Source organism: Stigmatopora nigra, chromosome 3, assembly GCF_051989575.1.
Source record: "Stigmatopora nigra isolate UIUO_SnigA chromosome 3, RoL_Snig_1.1, whole genome shotgun sequence".
Classification (NCBI taxonomy): domain Eukaryota; kingdom Metazoa; phylum Chordata; class Actinopteri; order Syngnathiformes; family Syngnathidae; genus Stigmatopora; species Stigmatopora nigra.
The window spans coordinates 19,083,520-19,109,147 of NC_135510.1; the positions used below are offsets into that span (position 1 = coordinate 19,083,520).

The 25,628-nt window shown below is 40.4% G+C and overlaps 1 protein-coding gene across 1 annotated transcript in view; it reads left to right on the forward strand.

Annotated features, from left to right (window-relative positions):
* The first annotated feature begins 2,441 nt into the window (after positions 1 to 2,441).
* LOC144194648 (neural-cadherin) overlaps positions 2,442 to 25,628 on the forward strand; it is a 155,707-nt gene continuing 132,520 nt past the window's right edge. The window contains exon 1 of the mRNA XM_077713855.1: positions 2,442 to 3,716. Coding sequence (XP_077569981.1) covers positions 2,630 to 3,716 — 1,087 coding nt within the window. The 5' untranslated portion in view covers positions 2,442 to 2,629. The remainder of the gene's footprint in view (positions 3,717 to 25,628) is intronic.

Here is a 25,628-nt window from a genome sequence, read left to right on the forward strand (position 1 = left end):
TGGATAGGTGGTTAGCGCATCAGCCTCGCATTTCTAGGGTCAAGGGTTCGATCCCAGGTTTGGATCTCAATCTTGTGAAGTTGCCATGTTCTCCAACAGTTACGTGGGTTTTCTCCGGGTACTCTGCTTTCCTCCTACTACCCCAAAACATCCTTGCTAGGCTAACTTAGCACTCTAAATTGACCCCTGCTATGAGTAATTAGTTATTTGTCTATTCAGGGTGCCCGTAATTAGTCGGGATAGACCCCAGCACCCCTCGCGGGCACATATACTCCATCAGCAAATGAAGTTTTTCCTTCATTTCCATGAAAAGTTTAGTTTCCTCCAAGTCCAATTTATTTGGTCTCCCTCGCCCTCGCCACTTCAGTCGGCGCAGCTGTTGTCAAGCGGCGGCCATTCCGGGGACAGCCGCCAGATTTTGAGCCGCAAAATCTGGCTCCACAATCGAGTCAATCCGCGAACCGTCTGGGTCGCCTTTTCCGTCTGTTTCCGTCTCCATCCTCCTCGCCACAGTTGCAAATCTCCATCAGTCAATTAACGTCTCTTCACGCCCCCTCTCCTAATCAGAGCGAGTATCGAGCGAGGGGAGGAATGGCCTCATTATCGGCGCGTGGGATTCCACCTGCGGCGCCGGAAGGCTACCGGGGGAAATCTCCCAAAAGAAAACAAACTCGTCGGGTCGCCAACGCGAGCCCACGTGCAAATCCCCACTGAAAAAACGGTGGTGTTTTACACAAACCGTCGCCATAACGCCGGTCAAAGATGATTACTAAACCCGTACCTGGGTGGGTTATCTCCGGGGTTATCCCCAAAACATGCTAAGCTAATTGAAGACTCTAAATCAAGGGCCAACTCAATTTTATGTGGGCCATTTTAGAAATAATATTTAGATTTTTTTGTATATAAATGGATTAAAAGAATTGGATTAAAATCCCTGAATATTCAGTTTTTTATAGATCTAAAACACTGTTTATTTGAGCTATTTAAAATATATTTTTTGATTTCACAAAATGATTTTTTAACTAAAAACAGAAAAATGGATTAAAAAATTACAATGATTGATTTCAAATGGGGAAAATCAGTAAATATGATATAAATATATATCTATCATTTGAATTTGCTCTTAAAACAGAAAGTCGCCACTAAAGTTTTACTTTCCCGGGCCGCACAAAATGATGCAGCGGACCAGATTTGGCCCCCGGGCCGCCACTTTGACACCAGTGCTGTAAATGGTCCCCTAATTCGGAATGTGATTGGTTTTGTCTTACCTCTGCTCTGTGCAACCTGGGAAAAATCTGGAATCGAACCCATGACCCCAGAAGTGCGAGGCAACGGCATTAACCACTCCACCACTGAACCACCTTCCAGCAAAATTTGATCTCACTCATTTGTGGGGATGTATTACAATTAACTGTGAAATTAATATAAGATTACTCCAACCACCAAAAAATACTAAATCATGATTTATCCTACTTTTATTTTGAAAGTACTCTTATATTGGACCAGTTAACGCAGAGTTTAAAAAAATCCTAAATTCTCACGTTGCCTTAATTTCAACAGTTTCTCCCCCAAAATAAAAACAATAAATATAATAATCCACACGACAAAGACAAACGATGTGACTTAAATACATACACGGGAAAAACACTATAAACATTTCCCATTTTTAAAACGACTTGCATGTTTATTTAATCTCTTCATCTGTGCAAGTACGAGAAGAAAAAAGTCACAGTTTGTTGACAATTTGTCGTGTTTTCTTTTGTTTTTTTTCTCACATTGCTGCCTTAACGTGTCTTGTGTTGTTGATTATTTTCACCTGTTGCCGCTTGGTGTCTCTCACCTTTTCCTCATCTTGTTAATCCTCGTCAGCCATTGTTTGTTCTTTTTCTTCTTTTCGTCAATGTTTACGTCCAATTTTCCCTCCTCTCACTTTTATGAGTGTCATTTTCTAACCTTGCCTTTCTTTAATTCAAGTTAAAAATCCTTCTTTTCTCTCCTCCACCACAAACAAAAAAACAAAACCCACAATCCACTTCCGCCTTTCACTTCCAATCCTCCCAGGCCCATCGGATTGGACGTTTTAAAATCAACGAAGAAGACCCACTTCCGGTCACGCGTCATCCATTTCCCACGGCGTCGACCCCGAGCACTTGACCAGATCGATTTCGGATTTCTTTTAATCCACTCAAGTGCCGTACTATCGGGGGCAAGAGCGAGGTGATGTGCACACTAGGGGGAGTGGGTCATCGATCCACGTGACAAAGGGGGCTCGGGGTTGCCCCCTAGAGTCATCCTTGAGACTCGTACGTCAAATGAAGAGACGTCGGTTCAACATGGAGCCGTCAAACGAGAAGACGAACACACACACAAACACACACTCTCCCCCTCCTCTCCCAGATCTCGGGGGCGCGCACGCCGGTGGCGAGAGCGCGCTCGAGAGAGAGAGAGAAGAGGCAAAGAAGAGCAGGCAGACAGTCGGACGTAAAGTTCTCTCCCGAGCGCAGCATCTTTTCCCGCTCGCAACCCCAGTCCCCCTTAAACACACACCGGACTCGGACCTCGAACCTCGGAGAGCAGAGCACCCATGGGTTCCCCCCCGGAGGAGTTGGCGCTCTGGTGCTGAGACGTCATGATCCGGGGAAGTCTTTTACCCATTTTGCTGACGTGCGCGCTCGCCAACAGGACCGAATCGGAACCGGAGTGGGATCCGGAGTGGGATCCGGAGCCTTACCCGGAGTCGGCGCTGCCCTTCTTCCACGGGCATGTGTTTGAGAACGCGCCCAGCGGATCCCGGGTGAACGGGCTCAGCGTGCCCGTACGGAGGCTCAATGCCGAGCGCTTTTGCGGAGACGGTGGCGAGTCGGAATCACTCCCGCGATGGAGGCTCATGGGCGACGGCAGTGACAGATTCCGCGTCCTGGCGCACCATAACCGGGGACACCTCATGCTCAGAACCAACGAAGTCCTGGACCGTGAGGAGCGGGGAGAGTACCCGCTGGTTCTCGGTGTCTGCTGCTTCTTTAGTAGCGACTCGTGCGTCAAAACAGCGTCCGTCCGAGTTGACGTTTTGGACCTTAACGACCATAGACCAGTTTTCCCGCAAACCGACGTCCGGCTAAGCCTGGATGACGCCACCCCGCTGCGCACGGTGGTCTACACACTGAGAGCGCGGGACGAGGATAGTGGCAAGAACGCCGAGATCTTCTACTTCGCGACGCCCAAGAACGGGACTTTCTACGTGGTGCCCAAAAGCGGGGACGTTCTCTTAGTGGACTCCATTCTGGGTCGGGGGGATGGAGCTATCAAGTTCGAGGTGTTCGCCCGGGACCGAGGATGGCCGCCTCGGACCAGCATGGGTGTTTCGGTGGAAGTCACCCCACGCCGATGGTTGTCCGGTGAACGAGGAGAAACGACAAAACCGGGAGATCCAGGAAAACGACAAGCACTACCCCGGAGCTCCAGGTCCGTCCGAGACGCCACGGACGACGGTCCACTCTTCATAAACGTCTCCGAGGACGCCGGGATCGGATCGGTGGTGATGAACTTGAACCCAGTGCGCTTCCAGGCGGCTGCTTTCGAACTAGTGGAGCCGAAGGACGCGGAGAGTTCACCGGTGGTTGTGAGCCGAGACACCGGGGATATTGTCATCGCACGCCGGCTAGATCGAGAGACGGAGCCGCTGGTGGAGATCGGGGTCCGGGTCCAAGATAAACGTGGTGAGTTTTGCGTGTTCTCGCGCGTGCGTGTTTCCGTGTGTGTGGGTGTGTGGGTGATGTTAATTCGGATGGCGTGGCTCCGCCCACTGCACGCGAACACGTAAACACGATCTTGTGATGCGCGAGTTGCTTCACGCTGAATTATTCAAAGGAGCAGCAGTACAATGTAGACGGCATTTTTGATTTGGGGCGTGGCTTAGGAGCGCTTTGATGGAGAACTTTTTGATGACGTGGACATGACATTGTTGGACAATAAGTTGGATTTTGGTCTGATAAATTGTTTGATATTCCTGTGGAAATTAATCGATTTTGATGGGTTTTTTCGTGTTTGCCATTGAAGGCTATAGACGTCCAATTTGTGGGGATGGCGAATTTGATTGGTTCTTGTTTGCGCATGATGTGGAAATTGATGTTAAGCTTGAGTCAGCAGACTGTCTTGAGGTCTTGAAGACCACGTTCATCGGTTTTGATTGTTGATTGTCGTCTTTTGCGCCATTTTTTTCAGTCATGCGAACCCTAAGTCAAATTTTACTAAGGTGTTTTGTTATTTTTACAGTCATACTTTACCTTCAATGTGTGTAATTGCTTTAAAAAACATAAGTGCCGTAGTTTCTGGACTATAAGTCGCATTTAAAAAAAAGTTTGGTTGAGCCGGTGACCAATCTTACAATTTTTTTTGTATTCTTATTACTGACAGACTGGTATGCTGTTTGTTTAGGGCACGGGTGTCAAAGTGGCGGCCCGGGGGCCAAATCTGGCCCGTCGCATCATTTTCTTCGGCCCAAAAAAGTAAATCAAGAGTGGCGACTTTCTGTTTTAGGATCAAATTCAAATGATAGATATAGATGTATGTTAAATTTCCCAATTTTGCCCCTTTTAAATCAATAATTGTCATTTTTAAATCCATTTTTCAGTTTTTTGTTCAAAAATCATTTTGTTAAAATCTCCAAATATATTTAAAAAAAGCTAAAATAAACATTGTTCTAGATCTATAAAAAACGGAATATTCAAGGCTTTTAATCCAGTTATTTTAATCCACTTATTAAAAAAAACAAAATATTATATTGGCCTAATTGTTTTAAAAAAAACATAAGTGCTGTAGTTTCTGGACTATAAGTCGCATTTTGTTTAAAGTTTTTCTGGGCCGGCGACCAATCCTCTATGGCAATTTATATATTTTTTCTTCTATTCTGATTACTGACAGACTGTTTTGCTGCTTTTTTGTTTAAGTATAGTTATCTGAAAAGCTCATCTTGCCAAAGATAATGCTTTAATTGGCATCTTATTTAGCCTGTTTGTCTCCATTTTAATTCATATTACTTTAATCATGTTTTTTCTTGGATTCTGATCAAATCAAAACACTGCACTGCCTTTATTGTGACTGGAATTTATATTCTTCTTCTTCATTTTGTATTCTTTGGCTGGCGTGACTTTAGAGTCGGAAAAATACAGTCAGGTGGTCAATTTACACGGCACTTTTGCAGATTGATTTGGAGAATGCGCCACGAAATATTGTTGTCATTTGGACAAAAAGTGGAACTAATGATTGTGTTAAAAGTTGACTAACCAATCCTGGCTTTTGGTATTAGTTGACAAATGTCTTTAAAACATGGGAATAAGAAAAACTAAAATATATTTCCTTCAATTTTGTGTTAATGTAGCAAGAATGAAACATTATTAACACATTCGCCGTTTGTCGCTAGCAGGCGTCCAATCTGTTTGGAATACAGTATTTCAAGGGTATTTTAGATATAATATTTAGATTTTTTTTTGGAATAAAGGGATTAGAAGGACGGGATTAAAATAAGGGAATATTCAGTTTTTATAGATCTAAAACAATGTTTATTTTAGCTTTTTTTAAAATTATATTTCTAGATTTTGAACTAAAAACACCGAGAAAATTGGTTTAAAAAATGACAATTGTTGATTTAAAAGGGGGAAAATCAGGAAATTTAACATCTATACTCTTCACTCATGATTAACTTTTTCGGACCGCACAAAATGATGCGGCGGGCCAGATTTGGCCCGCGGGCCGCCACTTTGACACCTGTGTTATACGGCATACACCATTTGAAATGATCAACAACTACAAAACATTATAAAATGGGTGTAAAATGTATAAAATAGGGGAAAAACATAGATTGACAAGTAAAGTATAAACCGACACCCAAAGAAAAACCACTCAAGGTTTGTCAGACCCAGTGATTTCCGACCTAGTCACTTCAACAGAGGCGCTCCATCCCCAAAGTGAAAGTGAAAATGAGGAAAGAGAACGGTCAACGAGGGACAACGACGGGATTAGCGAGATAATGCTAGCAGATGGAGTGGGCGGGGCCAGGGCGCTGGCTAAACTCGAAACTCTCCAAACAGATTAAAAAGCGTGGCGGTGGCGATGGCGGCGGCTGGGCAAAGATGGGCTCTTCCCGCTCAAATTTGGGACGCACAGCTGGCTGTAATCCTCCAATAGCGCGCTCCGTATCCAAGTGTATTTAGGTACGCGGATTACGGCGGATTAGACGCTCCGATGTGCTTTCCATGCACTTTGCGGACAGGTTGTGCAAACAAACGCACGGGCGAAAAAGAACACCCAAATGGCAAACGGGGGCGGGGATTAACCTCAAGGGCCCCCGACGTTACCGTATAAAGGGCCGGCCTCTTCATCATTCGGAATAAGAACAAGATTGAAAAGAAATCGAGCCCCGGGTTGGAGCTGTCGGCGGGCAGATTAGACGGACATGGCAACACAAAGCGGGGTGACTGCTGATTGGATAAGAGCAATGGTAGATTGAGCAATTTGAGCATATGCTGTCAAAAAAGAAGGCGGTACATTGAGATAGCGTGTTTTCTCGAATATAAGCCGCTTCTGCGTGTAAGCCGTATCCTTAGAATCGCCTAAAATGGTTGAATTTGACTATTTCTCGCGTATAAGACGCCCTCAATTGGTCTTTGTCACGTTGCATAATTGAGCATGTCAAGGGAAATTTGTGCGTGTATAAGCCGTACCCTCGATTCAGTCATTTTTTGTGACAAATAAAGCATATATGCAAGAAAAAATATGACACAGGTGTCAAAGTGGCGGCCCGGGGGCCAAATGTGGCCCGCTGCATCATTTTGTGCGGCCCAGGAAAGTCAATCATGAGTGCTGACTTTCTGTTTTAGGATCAAATTCAAATGATAGATATAGACGTATATTACATTTCCTAATTTTCCACCTTTTATATCAATAATTGACATTTTTAATCATTTTTTTCTGTTTTTAGTTCAAAAATCATTTTGTAAAATCTAAAAATATATTTTAAAAAATTGAAAATAAACATTGTTTGAGATCTGTAAAAAAAACTGAATATTCAGGGCTTTTGATTCAGTTCATTTAATCCAGCGGTGTCAAACATACGGTCCGTGGGCCGGATCCGGCCCGCCTGGTGGTTTGGTACGGCCCGGGGAAGAAAACTGCATTGTATTTAAAAAAAAAAAAAGAATTTTCTTTAAAATTTGTAGTTCTTGTATTATCCGCTAGGGGCGCAGTGTTTTTAGTACATGCAGACAACATGAATTGACATTTATTTATGTTCTTATGTTATTCTCTTGTTCATAATATATTGTTCAAAATGTAAAAAGAACATTTTGATAATTTACTCATTCTTTGCACTAATTAGTATTAGTGACTAATCTAAAGGAAAAAAAGTGGGCTTATTGTTAGTTCTATGTCATTTTGCAATGAGTTTACTGATCTCAAATTAAGCTGTATTAGGCCCGCAGACCAAAGGGACTTTGACATCCCTGATTTAATCCATTTAAAATAAAAAAAAAATCTAAATATTCTATCCAAAATGGTCCACGTGGAATGGTGTTGACGTTAAAACGGCCCGAGTTTGACTCCCTTGGATTAGCGTCAGTGGAAGTGATTTTTTGTTCCCCTCCAGGTTTGTGTACATTAGAAACTCCCGGCAAGCTTTTTTTCCCCCGAAATCAATTGTAGGCGTTGCAAAAGATGGCGTCAGGCCGCTCCTTCTCCGCTTGGCCGCTCGATACGCCGCTGGTCCAATTTTCAAAGGGTGGGAGTTTGCTTAAGTGACTTGTTTGCTTCAATAATTTCTGCCAACAAGCGACCATTCACTTTGCTTTCCAAGTACTATTCCTCCATTCAAAGTGGGTTTCCTTCCCCTGGAGGCCGTCGGCAAAATAACAAGCGCTAAAGTGGTTAGCATGTCCGCTTCAATACTGGGAAGGATTTGTGTGGCTTTTCTCCGGGTACTCCGTTTTCCTCTAGGAAACTGTTTCAGGGGGGTCCTGGGATAGGCTCCGGCACCCTTTTGAGACTCTTGTGTGGATCCATAGTACAAAAAAAATGAATGGATGAATTATTGACAGCTGAAGAAATGCTAGCAATTATTGAATCATTTTAACAGTAAATATACAAAGAATTGTTATACAATATTTTTAATTTAGAAAAAAATGACTTAGTGATCAGGGGGTGCTAGATTCAGGCCACTTAAACGTCAATTTTATTTCATGTGGGGTGGACCATTTTAGATATATTTAGATTTTTTAATTTTATAAATGGATTGAAAGCCCTGAATATTCCGTTTTTTAGAGATTTAAAACGATATTTATTTGATATTGTTTTTATATATTTTTTAGATTTTACAAAAGGATTTTTGAACTAAAGAAAAATGAAAAAATGGATTAAAAAATGACAATTATTGATTTGAAAGGTGGAAAATTAGGAAATATAATAATCATCTATACTCTTCATTTTAATTTGATCCTAAAACAGAAAGTTGGCACTCATCATTTCCTTTCCCGGGCCGCACAAAATGATGCAGTGGGCCAAATTTGGCCCACGGGCCACCACTTTGACACCAGTGCCTTACACAATATTTTTTCTTCTTAAAAAATGATTTATTTAGAATTTAAAGGGTAAAACTTTCTGTACCGCTTATCCTAACAAGAATAATCAGGGGGTGCCGGAGCCTAATCCTAGAAAACAACCAATCGCTGAGCTCAACAAGACAGTTAACCAATCACGCTCATCCATAACAACAATTTACAATGTCCAATCAGCTTCGAAAGCATGTTTTTTGGAATTTATACCCGTAAAAAACCCCAAAACAAACTATGAGGCAGTCATTTAATTATGATCATATTATCATTCATCATTATTTTTTCAGTTCTCTTGGTTTTCTTAAGTGTTTTTTTCCATTTATGTATTTTTGTACATGAATACATTTAGCTATTTTCCTTTTTTTTTTTTTAAGTGTACTGATGCTTATTAAATGTCTTAAAACGAAAGTGCTCCGGGGCGTAAATTTAGCAAAGCGTCAATTGAGTCCAAGTCCTCGTTAACCCTAACGACCGCCGAACCGAACCAAGCTAACGCGTTTCCACGCTTATTTTATTTATTTATTTTTTGCAGAGATTGTCCAGTTTTTGCGGCAAAGATGGATGATTTAATAGTGGCCAAAGCAAATGGCTCAGCGGACCAGCGCCTTATCGGACCGCGATAAAAAAAAATACAACAAAATAACAGCCAGTAGATAAAAACTGGGCTTGTCATTTGGCGCTTGCTCCAAAACTTCCAAGATAACTTTTTTTTTTTTTTTGTTGACCCGAGTAACCCTCCAAAAAAGACAATTTTCACGTAAAGTAGGCTTTTTTTTCCATCCGTACAAGGTCCAGTATTATCATTCATTTATTTATTTTATGACTGGTTAGTCCTTACAAGAGTGGCAAGGGGTGCTGGAGCCTAACCCAATCAACATCTTGAATTGGTGGGCAGCCAATCGCAGGGCACAAGGACGCAAAAAACAACCAATCATAGCTTCACAACATTGAATACCAGTAAGGGTATCGCAGGATTAATAAAGTTGAATGTAATTTAACGTACAGGTGTCAAAGTGGCGGCCCGGGGGCCAAATATGGCCCGCCGCATCATTTTGTGTGGCCCGAAAAGTCAATCACGAATTTCTATTTTAGGATCAAATTAAAATGAATAGTATAGATGTATATTAAATTTCCTGATGCTCCCCCTTTTAAATCAATAATTGTCATTTTTAATCTATTTTTTCTGTGTTTTTAATTCAAAAATCATTTTGTAAAATCTAAAAATATATTTATAAAAATCTAAAATAAACATTTGTTTTTTATCTATAAAAACGGAATATTCAGGGCTGTTAATCCAGTTCTTTTAATCCATTTATTAACAAAAAAATCTAAATATGATATCTAAAACAGTCATGATTTTCCGCCATTTAAATCAATAATTGCTATTTAATCCATATTTTCTTAGTTTTTAGTTCAAAAATAATTTTCTAAAATCTAAAAAACGGAATATTCAGACCTTTTAAACCAGTTCATTTAATCCATTTATAAAATTTAAAAAAATCCAAATATTCTATCTAAAATAGTACAGGGCACCCAGATGACCCTTAATCTAAATTCCAGCCCATCCCACTTCTAGCACACATGACAAACTCATTAATATTCTCAAGAGAAGGATGAAAAGAGCCACCTGTCATCGTCCACGGCAACCAAGCAAGCCAGCCATCCGGTTTAAGAATTACGAGCCACATTTTCCCTCCAAAAATATGACTCAATCGATCCCAATGTTAGCCAAATAAATCTTTAGCATTGTGATGATTTTCCCATGCGTGTCCTTGCCCTTTCCCCCTTCTTCTTCTTTTTAATTGAATTCCAAAAGACTTCCTTTAGCCGCTTAACGACGCCACTGATTTGTAGCCGCCTCCCCCCTCCTCCCCAAGCCCCGCCCCCACCCGCCTCGTCCTCCAGGAATGGCAGACAGTAGTAGCGACACTGGTTTTTATAGCTAGCGCTATGCAATACTTAACCGCAGATTAATTTCAGGAGGATCCATCATAGGCGGCGGCGGCGGCGGGGGAATTCAATTTCAGAAGCGATTGGACGCACTCCGACATGGGCGTCTTAACTTTTTTTTTAAGGTATTGATTGAATCCGTATCCCCCACAAACCCACGCACACACAAGGCGAAGATATTTGTCACGTTGACAATAATGCGGCGAGCCAGCGGCCTGCAAAATGCGAATATAATGCAAGTAACGCAAGGCCAATCAAATGTATATTTTGCAAAGGTCGCGTCCTAAAGTTGCGTCGTTAGCGCCTCCCGTCGAAGGGGACGTAAAGTCGGTGGCGTAGAGAAAAGGGAACGCCTCGTAAACGGCGAGGCCACAGGCGTAGGTTTTACGCCGGTGGGGGTGCCGGAGGAGCGTCTCGGGCTAACGCCGTCGTGGTGGAAAATGGGTGGGAACGAGACCTTCGCCCAAATGATTGACGATGTCGAGGCTTGGTTTAAAAATGGGAACTGGTACATGTTGAATTCCTAATGAGCTCAGATTCCAACCAAAACAAGCCACTTGGGAAAATCTTCTTAAAACCCATGTAGTCCACTTCCTGTTCGTTTTCAACCATGGCTTCAGGAGACTTTTTGGTGGCTTTATTTATCATAAATATGACCACCAAATTTCAAACTGCTAACACGAACAGGGGTCAGGGGCTGAATTTTTAAAATGATTCCCAAGTAGGCAAAGACCATTGGAAAATCTTCTTAAAACCCACATAGCCCAATTTCTGTTCATTTTGACCCATGGCTTCAAGAGACTTTTTGGTGGCTTTACTTATCATAAATATGACCACCAAATTTCAAACTGCTAACACGAACAGGGGTCAGGGGCTGAATTTTTAAAATCATTTCCAAGTAAGCAAATACCATTGGAAAATCTTCTTAAAACCCACATAGCCCAATTCCGGTTGCTTTTCAAGCATAGCTTCAAGAGACTTTTTGCTGGATTTATTTATCATGGATGTGACCACCAAATTTCAAATTGCTAACACAAACTGGCTAAAGGGGCTGAATTTTTAAAATAATTACCTACTAGCCAAAGACCATTGGAAATTCTTATTGAAACCCATGTAGCCCACTTCCTTTTGTTTTTCAACCATAGCTCCAAGAGACTTTTTGGTGGCTCTATTCATCATATACACGTCCACCGAATTTCAAATTGCTAACTCAAACGGGTTTCAGGGGCTGAATTTTTAAAATAATTTCCTACAAGCCAAAGACCATTGGAAATTCTTATTGAAACCCATGTAGCCCACTTCCTGTTGGTTTTCAACCCTAGCTTCAAGAGACTTTTTGGTGGCTCTATTCATCATATACACGACCACCGAATTTCAAATTGCTAACTCAAACGGGTTTCAGGGGCTGAATTTTTAAAATAATTTCCTACAAGCCAAAGACCATTGGAAATTCTTATTGAAACCCATGTAGCCCACTTCCTGTTGGTTTTCAACCCTAGCTTCAAGAGACTTTTTGGTGGCTCTATTCATCATATACACGACCACCAAATTTCAAATTGCTAACTCAAACCAGCTTCAGGGGCTGAATTTTTAAAACAATTCCCTTGAAGGCAAGGGTACCCTGGAAACTTTGGAATAACGAACCGATGGCCACAAAATAACGACTCCCGACGAGAGCTTTCTCGGGATTAAGATATTTGATCAAGTTAATCGCGCGACCGCCGCTGATTTAACGCCAATTAATGAAGGTTCTCGCGTCCGATCGGCTTTCTCGACACGCGACCAATCCTCATTAGAGGCGTAAATAACATTGGGCTCAAATTCCGGCAGGGCATTTAAATGTGCTATTTGCGTTCTAATCTGGGAAATATGTATTCTAATTATAGCCAGACGCCAACGTAGAAAATCTTCCACTTAACACCGTTGGCAGGGGGTTTTAATTCAAGCAGTTTAATTAAAAACAAAACAAAAAAAGCAAGCCGGTCCCCAAGAGATCTAAATCCGATAACGACGAGATGATATTAAAGTGCTTGTAATGTAATTATTAGCTTTGCGGCAACCTTTGCAAAAGCAAGATTCAAAATGGGAATCAAATCTTATTGCTCACATCTACTTTGTTAAAAATTAATGAAATTGATTCATTTTTAAATTGCCTCTCTTCATAGCTTGAAGACATTTTACAGGAAGTCCATCATTTCTTCAAAATAAAAGCTTTCTAAGTATAAACCGGTGCTGTACAATTACATAATTCAATGCATTTTGTTTAAATACAGAACCAATTATTTGCTTTTAATTTTGTAGCTATGCTTTTCCTTTAAAAATGTTTATTTGAAATGTTTTATTTAAAGGAATGTTTTATTTTTTAATTAAATATGAGATTATAACCAATAATTCTATCAAATGTTATGGGTGGGTGGATCTTAGTGAAGGTAAAATATTTTATTAAAAAAGTTCTTCAATATTTTAACATTAATTTTCATTTTTTAATACTTTTTAAAGGTAATTTATTCATAATGTAATAAATTAAAATTAAAGTACTGCTCTAATGGTTTCTTTTTATGATTAAACATTGTTTTATTTATATTTATTTTTTATTCCAAAAAGGAAACTGTCCAATAATAATAACAAAAATATATTAAATGCCTTAAAATATTATAAATTATTTCTTTTTTTATTTAAAATTTTAAACTAAAATAATAAACCAATTAAAAATGTGAACAAAAATAATAAACACATTTAAAAAAGTCAAGAAAAAGAATAAAAACATTTAGAAATGTAAAAAATAATAATAAAAACATTAAAAAATGTCAACAAAAAGAATAAAAAGCATTTTAAAAATGTAAACAAAAAGAATACAAATATTTAAAAAATAAACAAAGAATAAAAATATATATAAATGTACACAAAAAGAATAAAAACATTTAAAAACGTTAGCTTTCTTATTAAATTAATGTCTGCCATAGAGAGCAAATTAAAGTGCAACCCTCCCACTTAAAAATGGATTGGTCGCAGACTGGTGACAAACTTCTTGGCATTCAAAGCCGGAGGATAAAGAAAAAGATGTCCGAGCCCTCCTTTGCACGGCCATATTTAATCTTATCTAAAATGAGTCTTTCTAATGCTTTTATGACGAAAGCCTCCATTTTTGTCTTTTTTTTTTTTTTACATTCGCTTTTTGAATGCTAAATGTAAAAGCGCACTTGTTATTTTGTATTTTTTTGATGGACGTCTGTCGGCGCTCATCTGCGAGGTCATCAATGCCAGCCTTTGTGGTGCCCGGCACGCCGCAAGACTGGCAAATAGCGTCGTTTCTCACGCTTTGCGCTCGCCACGTCCACGCCGTGGCCAGAAAAAGTACTCGTGGCCTTTGATAAAACTGTACTTTTGCCAAAAAAATGATCAAATTATCTTTAAATAGATGTTTTTAATAGAAAAAAAAGTTGATCCGGTGAAGAAGTGGTTAGCGAAACTGTCTCGCAATTCTGCGGTCGAGGGTTCGATCCCAGGCAAGTTATGGCTTTAAGGAATTTGCATGTTATCCCCATGGGTTTTGCCCCAGGTACCCCAGTTTCCTCCTGCATCCTAAGAACATGCATGCTAGGCTAATGCTATGCTCGCAAGGATAGGCTCCAGCACCCCCGTGACACTTGTGAAGATGAGAAATATGAAAATTATGATAAAAAGATATTGTATCCTGAAATTGACTAATCGAGCGGCTCGGTGGTGAAGTGGTTAGCATGTTGGACTCGCAGTTCTGCGGTCGAGGGTTCGATTCCAGGCAGGTTTAGCTGTGGGGAGTTTGCATGTTCTCCCCAGGCTTGTTTGGGTTTTCTCCAGGTACCCCCGTTTCCTCCCACTTCCTAAAAACATGCATGCTAGGCTAATGGTATGTTAGCTTGTTCCTAGCTAGGAGTGATTAGTCATTTGTCTGCGAAAGTAGCTGGGATAGGCTCCAGCACCCCCGTGACCCTTGTGAGGATGAGAATGATAAAAATCACAATAAAAATATAATATATTCAGAAATTGGCTAATCGAGTGGCCCGGTGGACAAGTGGTTAGTGCGTTGGCCTCGCAGTTCTGGGGTCGAGGGTTTGATCCCTATGTGGAGTTTGCATGTTGTTTTCCCACCCTGGGACCACTTTACTATTTTCCTATTTTAGCGGGCAAATATTTGCCGTCCGAATTGGAAAACATCCCACGGGGGGGGCGTGGCTCGCCGGCCTTTCTCGTGACGCCGCGGTTCCGCTTTCCGCCACCGGATTGATGTTGGCGCTCCAATAGCAGAAAGCTTGGTCCTTTCATCTGATTAGAGGCGGACAAGTGGGGAATTACAGATTGGAATGTGTGCACGTGTTGTGGTCAGCCGGTTAGCACGCACGCACACTCGCACACACGCTAGCAATAGCGCCGTGATATTTCTTATCCGTCCGCGGCAGCCACGCTACGATGACGCATGGGCGTGTCAGCCTTAACGCCGGAGTAGAAACCGACTCTGAATACCTAATTCGAGTTGGGCAACTTCATTTTCTGTTTGCAAACACAACACAGTGGGGGTCGGGAATTGGAATCGAACCCTCGGCCACAGAACTGCGAGGCAGACATACCAAACACTTGATCACCGAGCTACCTTTTATTTTTCATACATGTAAAACATCTATTCAAAAATAATGTTTTTTTTGCAACACCACACAGTGGTGTTTGGAATCGGTGTCGAACCCTCCACCCCAGAACTGTGAGGCAGGCACGCTAAACACTTTACCACCGAGCCACCTTTTATTTTTCATATATGTAAAACATCTATTCAAAGATAATGTTTTTTTTGCAACACCACGCAGTGTAGTCCAGAATTGGAATCGAACCCTTGACCCCAGAACTGCGAGGCAGTAATGCTAAACACTTAACACCTTTTTTTCTTTTTCCCTCGATTGTACTGCGAGTTGATCAAAAACAATGTTTATTTTGCTTTTTTAAATATATTTTTTGATTTTACAAAATGATTTTTGAACAAAAAATGGAAAAAAAATGATTAAAAATGACAATTATTGATTTAAAAATGGGGGAAATCAGGAAATGTAATATACATCTATACTCTTCATTTGAATTTGATCTAAAAACAGAAAGTCGGCACTCGAGATTGACTTTCCCGGGCCACACAAAATGATTCGGCGGGCCAGATTTGGCCCTCACGCCGCCACTTTGACACCAGCGACCTATAGGTACTGACTTATGTCAAAATGGCAGCGGTTTACCATGAATCTCAAATAAATAAATGGACGAGAAAGAAAGAGTTAACATTTGAAAAGAGGGAGACAGATTGGTCGCCAGGCAACACTTTGATTGGAGAGAAAGACTTCCTTGTCCCAGCACTCAAGGAAATGACGATGGGTCGCACGACCGTGCGCTCTTGTCATCCTCTCCGTGTCTTCCTACGTACGTCTTGTTTAGCCGCACTTTACATTATTGGATGGCGCAAAAGGAAAGCGGCTTCATTAGGGCGCTCGGCCATTTTATTTTTTTATTTTTTGTTGTTGACTTCCACGTGACACAAAGTGCTTTTTGTTGCCCGGGTAGCGCTGATTGAAGGAGATGAGCGGCAAGCCGGTTTCTCTTTGCCGCTCCATCACCAAATATAATGGAGCCTTTCCTCTCCGTTGACGACAGAGGAGGGAGGAGGAGGAGTCCCTGGTCGCCAGTCCGTTTTGGTCCCCGGTGCTTTTAGCATACCGGTCACTTTTCATCATTTCAAATGGTGTACGCCAATGGTGTCAAAGTGGCGGCCCGGGGGCCAAATATGGTCCGCCGCATCATTTTGTGCGGCCCGGGAAAGTCAATCAAGAGTGCCGACTTTCTGTTTTAGGATCAAACTAACATGATACATATAGATGTATATTATATTTCCTGATTTTCCTCCTTTTAAATAAATTATTGTCATTTTTTAAATCTTTTTTTCTGTTTAAGGTCAAAAATTATTTTGTAAAATATAAAAATATATATATAAAAAAGCTAAAATATAAATTGTTTTAGAATATTCAGGGATTTTAATCCAGTTCTTTTAATCCATTTATAAAAAATAAAAAATAAATATCTAAAATGGTTACATTTCCTGATTTTACCCCTTTTAAATGAATAATTGTCATTTTTTAATCAATTTTCTGTGTTTTTAGTTCAAAAATCATTTTGTAAAATCTAAAAATATTTTTTTAAAAGCTCAAATAAACATTGTTTTAGATCTATAAAAAATGAAATATCCAGGGATTTTAATCCAGTTCTTTTAATCTATTTATTTAAAAAAATCGCCGTAAATGGCATCCAAAGAGAATATACCAACAATAAATAGACATTTTCTTTTGCAATTGCAATCCTCTTTCTAACTGAAAGTGAAAAAAATAGAAACCTGGATGCGAAAAAAGAGATTAATTGGTGACTTTTGGGAGGAAATCATGCAATTAATCATGAAATCTTGTGTTTTGATGTGGGCGCAATTAATCACAGTTATTAAGAGCAATAAACACGTACTGGGTTGTGCCTTATCCATACATTTAGCAAAAAAAGCAAAAATGGGAAATTAATTTGCCAATAATAGAGACTTTACTGTGGAAATCGGGCTTTTAATCACAATTGATTAGGCTCATTAAAAAAATATGAAATGTTTAATTTGATTATATTTACATAAATTATTCAGGGCGAGTTGATGCATATTAATTTTTTTACCTTGTATTGAGTGAGTTACTATTTTGTTCTTTTCAAAATATTTTGAAAAATATTATTTTATTATAATTTTAGATCTAATATTTAGAGTTTTTTTAAATAAATGGATTTAAAAAAACTGGATTAAAAGCCCTGAATATTCAGGTTTTTTATAGATCTAAAACGATGTTTGTTTTAGTTTTTTATATATATTTTTAGATTATATAAAATTATTTCTTAACAAAAAAAATGAAAAAAATTGATGAAAAAATTACAATAATTCAATTTAACCATTTTAGGTGTATTATTTAGATTTTTTTAAATAAATTGATTAAAAGCACAGAAAAAATCGATTAAAAAATGACAATTATTGATTTAAAAGGGGGCAAATCTGGAAATATTCATATATCCTCTTCATTTTAATTTGATCCAAAAACAGAAAGTCATGATTGACTTTCCCGGACCGCACAAAATGATTCGCCGGGCCACATCTGGCCCCCGGGCCGCCACTTTGACACCACCCGTGTCATAAATGATCCATTGTCAAATGGCCAAAGAAACGTCGTCCACAAAAATGTCTTCGCGAAAGCAAAGCCATTAGCGCGGCGGCGTGGCAACCCGGCGCTAATTAGCCATGCAAATACAGCCCAAAGGTGTCATGCAAGACAGACTTTAGCGCGTAAACAAATCCCCGCGTGCTTGCGTGCGTGCGTGCGTGTACACTCTGGGGACGTGCGTGGGCGCGCACGTGTGTGCGTGCACGTGTGCGCCACCGTAACCAGCAGGTGGGATGGCGCCGAAACAAGGCCCGCTCGCCACAGATGGCGGAACCTCTTCGTTTCGGACTGGCGCTCGCCTGAGAAAAAAAGATGGACGATAATCCATGGCTATTTTTTCAATGTTTAGCTAGCTCTGGGCTAAGGGTTGTCAAACTTGTTTTTTTGTAGTATTCCAACATGGCTGCCAAAATTATTCGATTCATGAATAGATTAATCTTTTCCGATCATGGAGATAATTTTTGGACTTTAAAATAAGTATGAATCTTGATAATTGAGCAAATATTCTATTTTAATGGATTTTTTAAAAATTATTTATTTATTTTTTCATCAGAAAATTCAATCCAGTTTGATCTAGTTCTATATTGTCTTTTGCTGTGCCTGTGTGCTACTGCTACAAACTGAATTTGCTAAATATGGGATTAAAGTTAATCTAATCTAATTTAATCTAATATAAAAGAGGATAAATGTTAAATATGTCATGTTTTAACATGTTGTGTTTAATTTCAAGGGGAAAATAGTAAATATTGCCTTTTATAAAATAATTTCATTTACACTGAAATATAAAAACAGTTTAGATATCATATTTAGATTATTTTTTTATTTTTTAAATTGGATTAAAAGAACTGGATCAGGAGCCTTAAATATTCAGTTTGTTATAGATCTAAAAATGTCTTTTCAACAAAAAAATAATAATTTTGAATAATTTTCCCTATACATCTATAAACATCATTTAAATTTAATCATAAAAGACAAATTTGCTTTTTTGGTCCGCACAAAATGATCCGGCGGGCCAGATTTGGCCCCCGGGCCGCCACTTTGACACCAGTGCTCTGCATGGGAAATAGCCAAAGTTCCAAATGAACTACAACCACTCGGTTTGCGCTCCAAATATCTCTTATATCGGATCAATATATTGCAGGCAACAATAAGTCCACAAAATGAATGGATTTTGGATTGGATTTTTATTATGATTAGCATAGCCAAATGCTAATAATTCAACTAATACATTAATAATCTCACCCAATTTTACAAATTGAAATTCAACCAATTAACCTCAACTACCATTGAGAAAGTTTTTGTTAATGTCCAACCTGTGTCGTCACGGTAACCGTCTTCATCTTTTGCTAATTAGCTCGTTTAGCCTCTGCGGCGTCCAGTCACCTTACAGTCAATAGGGCGTCTCCGTCACAACAGACGAACAAAAGGCGACCTTTCCTCTGGGCTCTCTTTCCTTTGCCACGTTCATCCGTCTTGTGGCGACCGGTCGCCGCGACCCTTTCTTTTGCGGCGGCCCGCCACGTTCATCCGTCTTCCGGCGGCGTTGGCGACGGCGTCGACGACCCCCGCGTTCACGGGTTAGGGGGGGGGGGCTCAATGATCCTTCGCCGAGTCGTTTATCAGTTTTGCGGCGGGCGACGCCGCTCGCTTTTCTCCGTCCGCCGCCCGTCCAGCGTGACTGATGGCGAGGGCCGCTCGCGTTGGTGTCTACATTAAAAAGCCACCCGCGGCGACCGTTCCCTTGCCATTCATTACTCTTTTTTATATGAATCTCTGTGTATGTGTGTGTGTATTCATTCATTTTCGGAACCGCTTATCCTTATAACGTCCGCAGGGGGTGCTCGAAATGATTTTGAGGACCTTGAATTGGTGGACAGCCAATCACAGTACACAATGAGACCAATCACACCCATATCCAAACACAATTTAGCTTACAATTAGCCTAGCATGCATGTTTTTAGGAATGCGGAAAAAAAGCAAACACCACACAGTGGGATCTGGAATTGGGATTGAACCCTCGACCCCAGAACTGCGAGGCAGACACGCGAAACACTAGTCCACCGTGTCAAATGTTTTTTTCCGTATATGTAACACATCTATTCAAAGATAATGTTTTTTTTTGCAACAACATTCTGTGGGGTCCGGAATTGGAATCGAACCCTTGACCCCAACACTGCGAGGCAGACGTGATAAACACTTGTCCACCAAGCCAACTTTTATTCTTCATATATGTAAAACATCTATTCAAAAATAATGATTTTCTTTTTGCAACACCACACAGTGGGGTCCGGAATTGGAATCGAACCCTCGACCCCAGAGCTGCGAGGCAGACAGACAATACACTAGCGTACCGAGCCAAATTTTACTCTTAATATATGTAAAACATCAATTCAAAGTTAATGTTTTTCTTGGCAACACCACACTTTGTGGTCCAGAATTGGAATCAAACCCTTGACCCCAGAACTGCGAGGCAGACACACTAAACACTTGTCCACCGAGCCAACTTAGTTTTTTCATCTATGTAAAACGACTATTCAAAGTTAATGTTTTTTTTTTTTTTTTTTGCAACACCACACACTGGGATCCGGAATTGGAATTGAACCCTCGACACCAGAATCGCGAGCCAGACCTACCAAACACTATTCCACCGTGCCACCTTTTATTTTTCATATATGTGTGGAAAATAATATTCAAAACGAGTTGTACTCGCATTAAAAAAGAGACAGAAAAGAAAAGGTGTCTCGATCCGACTCGAGCGACACTTTGCTAAAAGCCTCGCACACACTTTTCCGAGGATCAATCCCGCGTATGTCCGTGTGTGTGTGATGAAATGTCAATGCGTCTTGCGGGGAGCGTCCAAAGCTCTCGACCTCTAGATTGCCTCGTTAAACAAGTCTTGTCCAGCCGCCGTCCCCATCCTCGGAGACCTTTTATCCGACTGGCCGCTATCAAGCCGGGTGCCACGTTGCATTATGGGAATCGGCGTGGTGGCACCTCGCTCCCTCGCGGCCTGACTTGGGGGTGTCGGAGTCATTTTGGCCGGCGGGCCACGAAAGTCACATAGTTGCCGCCCACGCGTATGAGTCATAAAAATGATGAAACTTCCGTAAAATCGTTGAATTTGACAATTTATCTCGTATAAAACCATAAAAATGATCAAATTAGCCATAAAGTAATTGAGTTGAATTTTAAAATTTCTCTCATGTAAGCCATATAAATGATAAAATTGCCATAAAATCGTTGAATTGGAAAATTTCTCTCGTATAAGCCAGACAAATGATAAAATATCTGCAAAATTGTTTAATTTGACAATTTCTCTTGTACAAATGATAAAATTGCCGTAAAATCATTGAGTTGAATTTAACAATTTCTCTCGATTACGCCTTAAAAATTATAAAATTGCCGTAAAATTGTTGAATTTGTCAATTTATCTCATATAGGCCATAAAAATGATAAAATTGCTACAAAATCGTTGGGTAAAATTTGACAATTTCTCTCGTAAAAGCCATACAAATAAAAAAATTGCCTTAAAATGGTTATATTTGACAATTTCTCTCGTATAAGCCGCCCTTGACTCAATTTCTTAAGGGAAAATCTGAAGAAAAATGATGACCCATGCTTTTTCTCAAAAACTGTATTCCGTTATGGCGATTGGTCGTCTGTCATATTTCAGTTTTGTGTATCTCAAGTCTCAAGTCTGCATATAAGCCTTACCCCTGATTCAGTCATCATTTTTTTGCGACAAATACGGCCTATAGCCATAAAATACAGTCATTTTAAGGTGACATTTTTGCTCGTTTGTCGCTTCGTGATGATTTTTGTCCATTTTCAAGTGACTTTCTGTTGTTTTTCATGTATTTCAAGGCTCCTACTAGCCCATTGGTTGCCATTGACAGGGATATTTTGACATATAGGAAATGTATTTGTGCGCATTTGATCGCACAAATCGCAAACAACCGGTTTTCTCTGCACTGGTGCCGAAAAATGAAAGCTTTTAATCTCAGCGTGAATGAGGAGGCGCAAAGTGCCCGTCAGGCAGAAGAACCCCGCCAGGCTCCCGGATGGGACCCCCCTAGCGCCCCGTACTTTTGACACCCCTGATCTAGAGGCTACCCAAGAAATCTCTTCAGTTTTTCTCATCGAACCTCATTAATATTTTATACCCAATTTTTGCAGGCTGTGTAGACACTTTATTAAAAGGAATAATTTGTGGGTTTTGGCAGGCTAACTCGTCCGAAGCTTTCTTGTTGCCAGGCAAATTTAGCGTAGCATTTAGCGATGAGGGTAGCCTTTAGCGGACCTTTTCTTTTTTGAGAAGAAAAGCTGGTTAGTTAGCTATTTATGCTAGCACATTGATTTTTAAATAATGGATTGCTGCAGTTTGCTTCAATGAAGCGGGTTAGCTAGCTAGCATGATGCTAGTCCTGTTTTGTTTGGATTTGTTGGACTCTAGAAGCCATGACGCAAGAACATGTCCTTGTATTTTTCGGACTATAATTCGACAAAAAGATATATATCCCTTTTTTGTGTGGGTATTTTTTAAGAGGAAATGTTATGGCTAAGTAATATTATTAAAGTGCAGAACAACAGGCTAAGCTATTAGTTTAGCTGAAGGGTGTTTTTTTAGATAAATGGATTAAAAGAGCTGGATTAAAATCCCTGAATATTCTGGTTTTTATAGATAAAAAACAATTTTTATTTGAGCTTTTTTTAAAATATATTTTTAGATTTTACAAAAGGATTTTTGAACTAAAAACAAGAAAAAAATTACAATTATTGATTTAAAAGGGGGAACATCAGGAAATTTAAACATTTTAGATATAATAGTTAGATTTTTTTAAAATAAATGCATTAAAAGAACTGGATTAAAAACCCTGAATATTCAGTTTATTATAGATTTAAAACAATGTTTATTTGAGCTTTTTTTCAAAATATTTTTGGATTTTACAAAATGATTTTTGAACTAAAAACAGAAAAAAATGATAAAAAAAATTCTAATTATTGATTTAAAATGGGGAAAATCACGACATTTATTATACATCTCTACTCTTTATTTGAATTTGATCCTAAAACAGAAACTCGAGCCGCACAACACTGTGCAGCGGGCCAGATTTGGCCCCCGGGCCGCCACTTTGACACCGATGTCTTAGCTATTTTTTAATATAGCCATAAAAAAAAAAATGATTTATACGGGTATCTCCATTAAATGAGTTCATACTGAAAAACCCATTTCCATGTCTTTAAAAGCAACCCTGAGTGAAAAATACCAAATCTTAAAGTGACGCGCCCCAATAAAAATCATCCAATTGATGCTATTTCTGATCTCCTGATGGCATCTCGAAATCAATTCCTTTCTGCGGGTACATATCTGTCACCAGTCGACATCCATTTGCCTTTTAAAGAGGCCATTTTGGGGTTATTTTTTTATTTTTTTTTCCTATTTCCCCAAGGGCGTTGAAAGGCAAACTTCTTGATATTTTCTCTAAAAGTCAACCTTTGTGTAGCAGACAGATGGAGTACACTCAAAAAAAAAAAAAACGTATCTACCATTTTGTGTGGGCAGAACAAGTCGGTGGTGGAGTCTAATCTTTATTTTATTCTATTTTTTTTCTTCTTTTTCTACCTTTTGATTGTTTCCAATGCCGGCTGAGTTGAGCAAATAAGAGGAGACAAACTTGAGCGTGCAGCTCAACTCTTCTTTTCCTCTTCATCCATCTTCCTTTTCAGTGTTTTGTGTGGGTTTTTTTGGTGTGTTTTTGTGTGTGTGTGTGTGTGTTGTTTTGCAGGCACACTTATTTATTTATGGGCCACCTGAGGGCCCGACTTGGTGGGGTCTCGGATAGGACGGGCCCAGCGGAGCGTGTGCGCATCAAGGTAAAAAAGCTCTGTCCGGACAAAATCAGACGTGCCAGCCACTAGTCGTAGTCGTCAAAAAAAGGAGAAAAGTATAGATATAAATATATATTTTTTATAAATGGCAAGCTCTGTGCCATTGGATTGTTCCATTGGTCAACATGGGTTGGTTGTTCTATATATGTTTAATTGTAGTGTAGGGGATGTGAGGTGTGTTTGGTTGATTTATTTTTTATGTTTTGTTGTTGTGATTTGGTGAGGTTTTTTTTTGTGAGAGTGTGGAGATGAGTTATGTGGAGGGGATGGTTGGAAATGTAGGAAAGGACAGAACATTGCATCAGATGTAAAAGTAGAGATGTTTCTTTAGCTACTGAAATATGCAGACTATGTATATGGATTGAGAGAAATGGATTAGGTAGGGTAGGGTGGGGAGGGTAGTTATTTAGGTAGGTAGGTAGGGTGGGGTATGGTATGGAGGGTGGGGTAGGCTGGGGTAGGGTGGGGTGGGAAGGTTTGGGTAGGGTGGGTAGGTAGGGTAGGATGCGTAGGTAGGGTAGGTTATGGGAGGGTAGATAGGGTAGGTTGGGTTGGTAGGGTAGGGTAGAGTAGGGTAGGGTGGGGTGGACAGGTAGGGTGGGTTGGGTAGGTAGGTAGGGTGGGGTGGGGTGGGTAGGTAGATAGGTAAGTAGGTAGGTAGGTAGATAGGTAGGGAGGTAGGTAGGTAGGTAGGTAGGTAGGGTGGGGTGGGGTGGGGTGGATTGGGTAGGTAGATAGGTAGGTAGGTAGGTAGGTAGGGTGGGGTGGGAAGGTAGGTAGGTAGGTAGGTAGGGTAGGGTGGGGTGGGTTATGGGAGGGTAGACAGGGTAGGTTGGGTTGGTAGGTAGGTAAGGTGGGGTAGGGTGGGTAGGTAGGTAGGTAGGTAGGTAGGTAGGGTAGGGTTAGGGTAAATAGGGTAGGTTGGGTTGGTCGGTAGGTAGATAGGTAGGGTGGGGAGGGTAGGCTGGGCTGGTTAGGATTGGGTAGGGCAGGGTAAGGTTTAGGGTAGATAGAGTAGGTATGGTAGATAGGCTAGGATAGGGTTAGGGTAGGTAGATAGCGAGGATAGATGGAGATATAGCAAGATTCTGTCTATTAAGTCAACGTTGAATCATCCGTCTGGTTTTTGCGCAAAAGGTAAATGGCGGCTTGAGGCCAAGACGAGATGGAAGATTTTCAGACGTCATCTAGCAAATCCGCCGCAAAATGTGTCAAAGGCCTTCATATAAAAAGGCATCAGCCAGTCGGCCATTGGCGCCGGCTGGCGCCGGCTGGCGCCGGCTGGCCCCGGCGCCAATGGCCGACTGGCCCCGAGTCCGTCCGCCTTTCTTCTTCGGCCAGCAGATGTCGGCGACAGCTGTTGATTATTTTGCGCGCCTTTGCCAGAAATGTCCCTTTTATTTTGCTTGGCCCAGAAGCCCGGTGGCGAGGTGGCCGTGAACGTCCAACCGCGGGGCCAATTCCCGCTATGAGCAATACGGGCGAGCACCCAGGGCGCCATCTATTTTTCTCCCCAAATCTCTTTTTATTACCTGTCGTCTAGACTATTCTAACCCTGGTTTTCGTGTCAAGTTAGCGGCACAACGGCGCAATAACATCTTTTTCTTCTTCTAATAAATTTATGATCATATCGTGATTTGGAGTCAGAGAAAGACGGCAAAAGTCAAGTTTTAGGTTCAATCGCTTTTTGTGCTTTCCATCTTGTGAATTTTACATTGATGTTGACATATTGACATTTTTTACACTACAATGAGGTATTTTGCTAAGATGAAATGTTCATATTTAGCGTGTATTTTATTAGTAGGGTTGAGAAAATTGTTATTTAAAAAAAAAATAATTGAATAGTAAACTGAGCAGAAAAAAATATTAAATAAATATAATAAAAACATTTCATAGCTAATCTGTGGGCACAAATTGGTTAAAAAAATAGTAAAAAATATTTTCC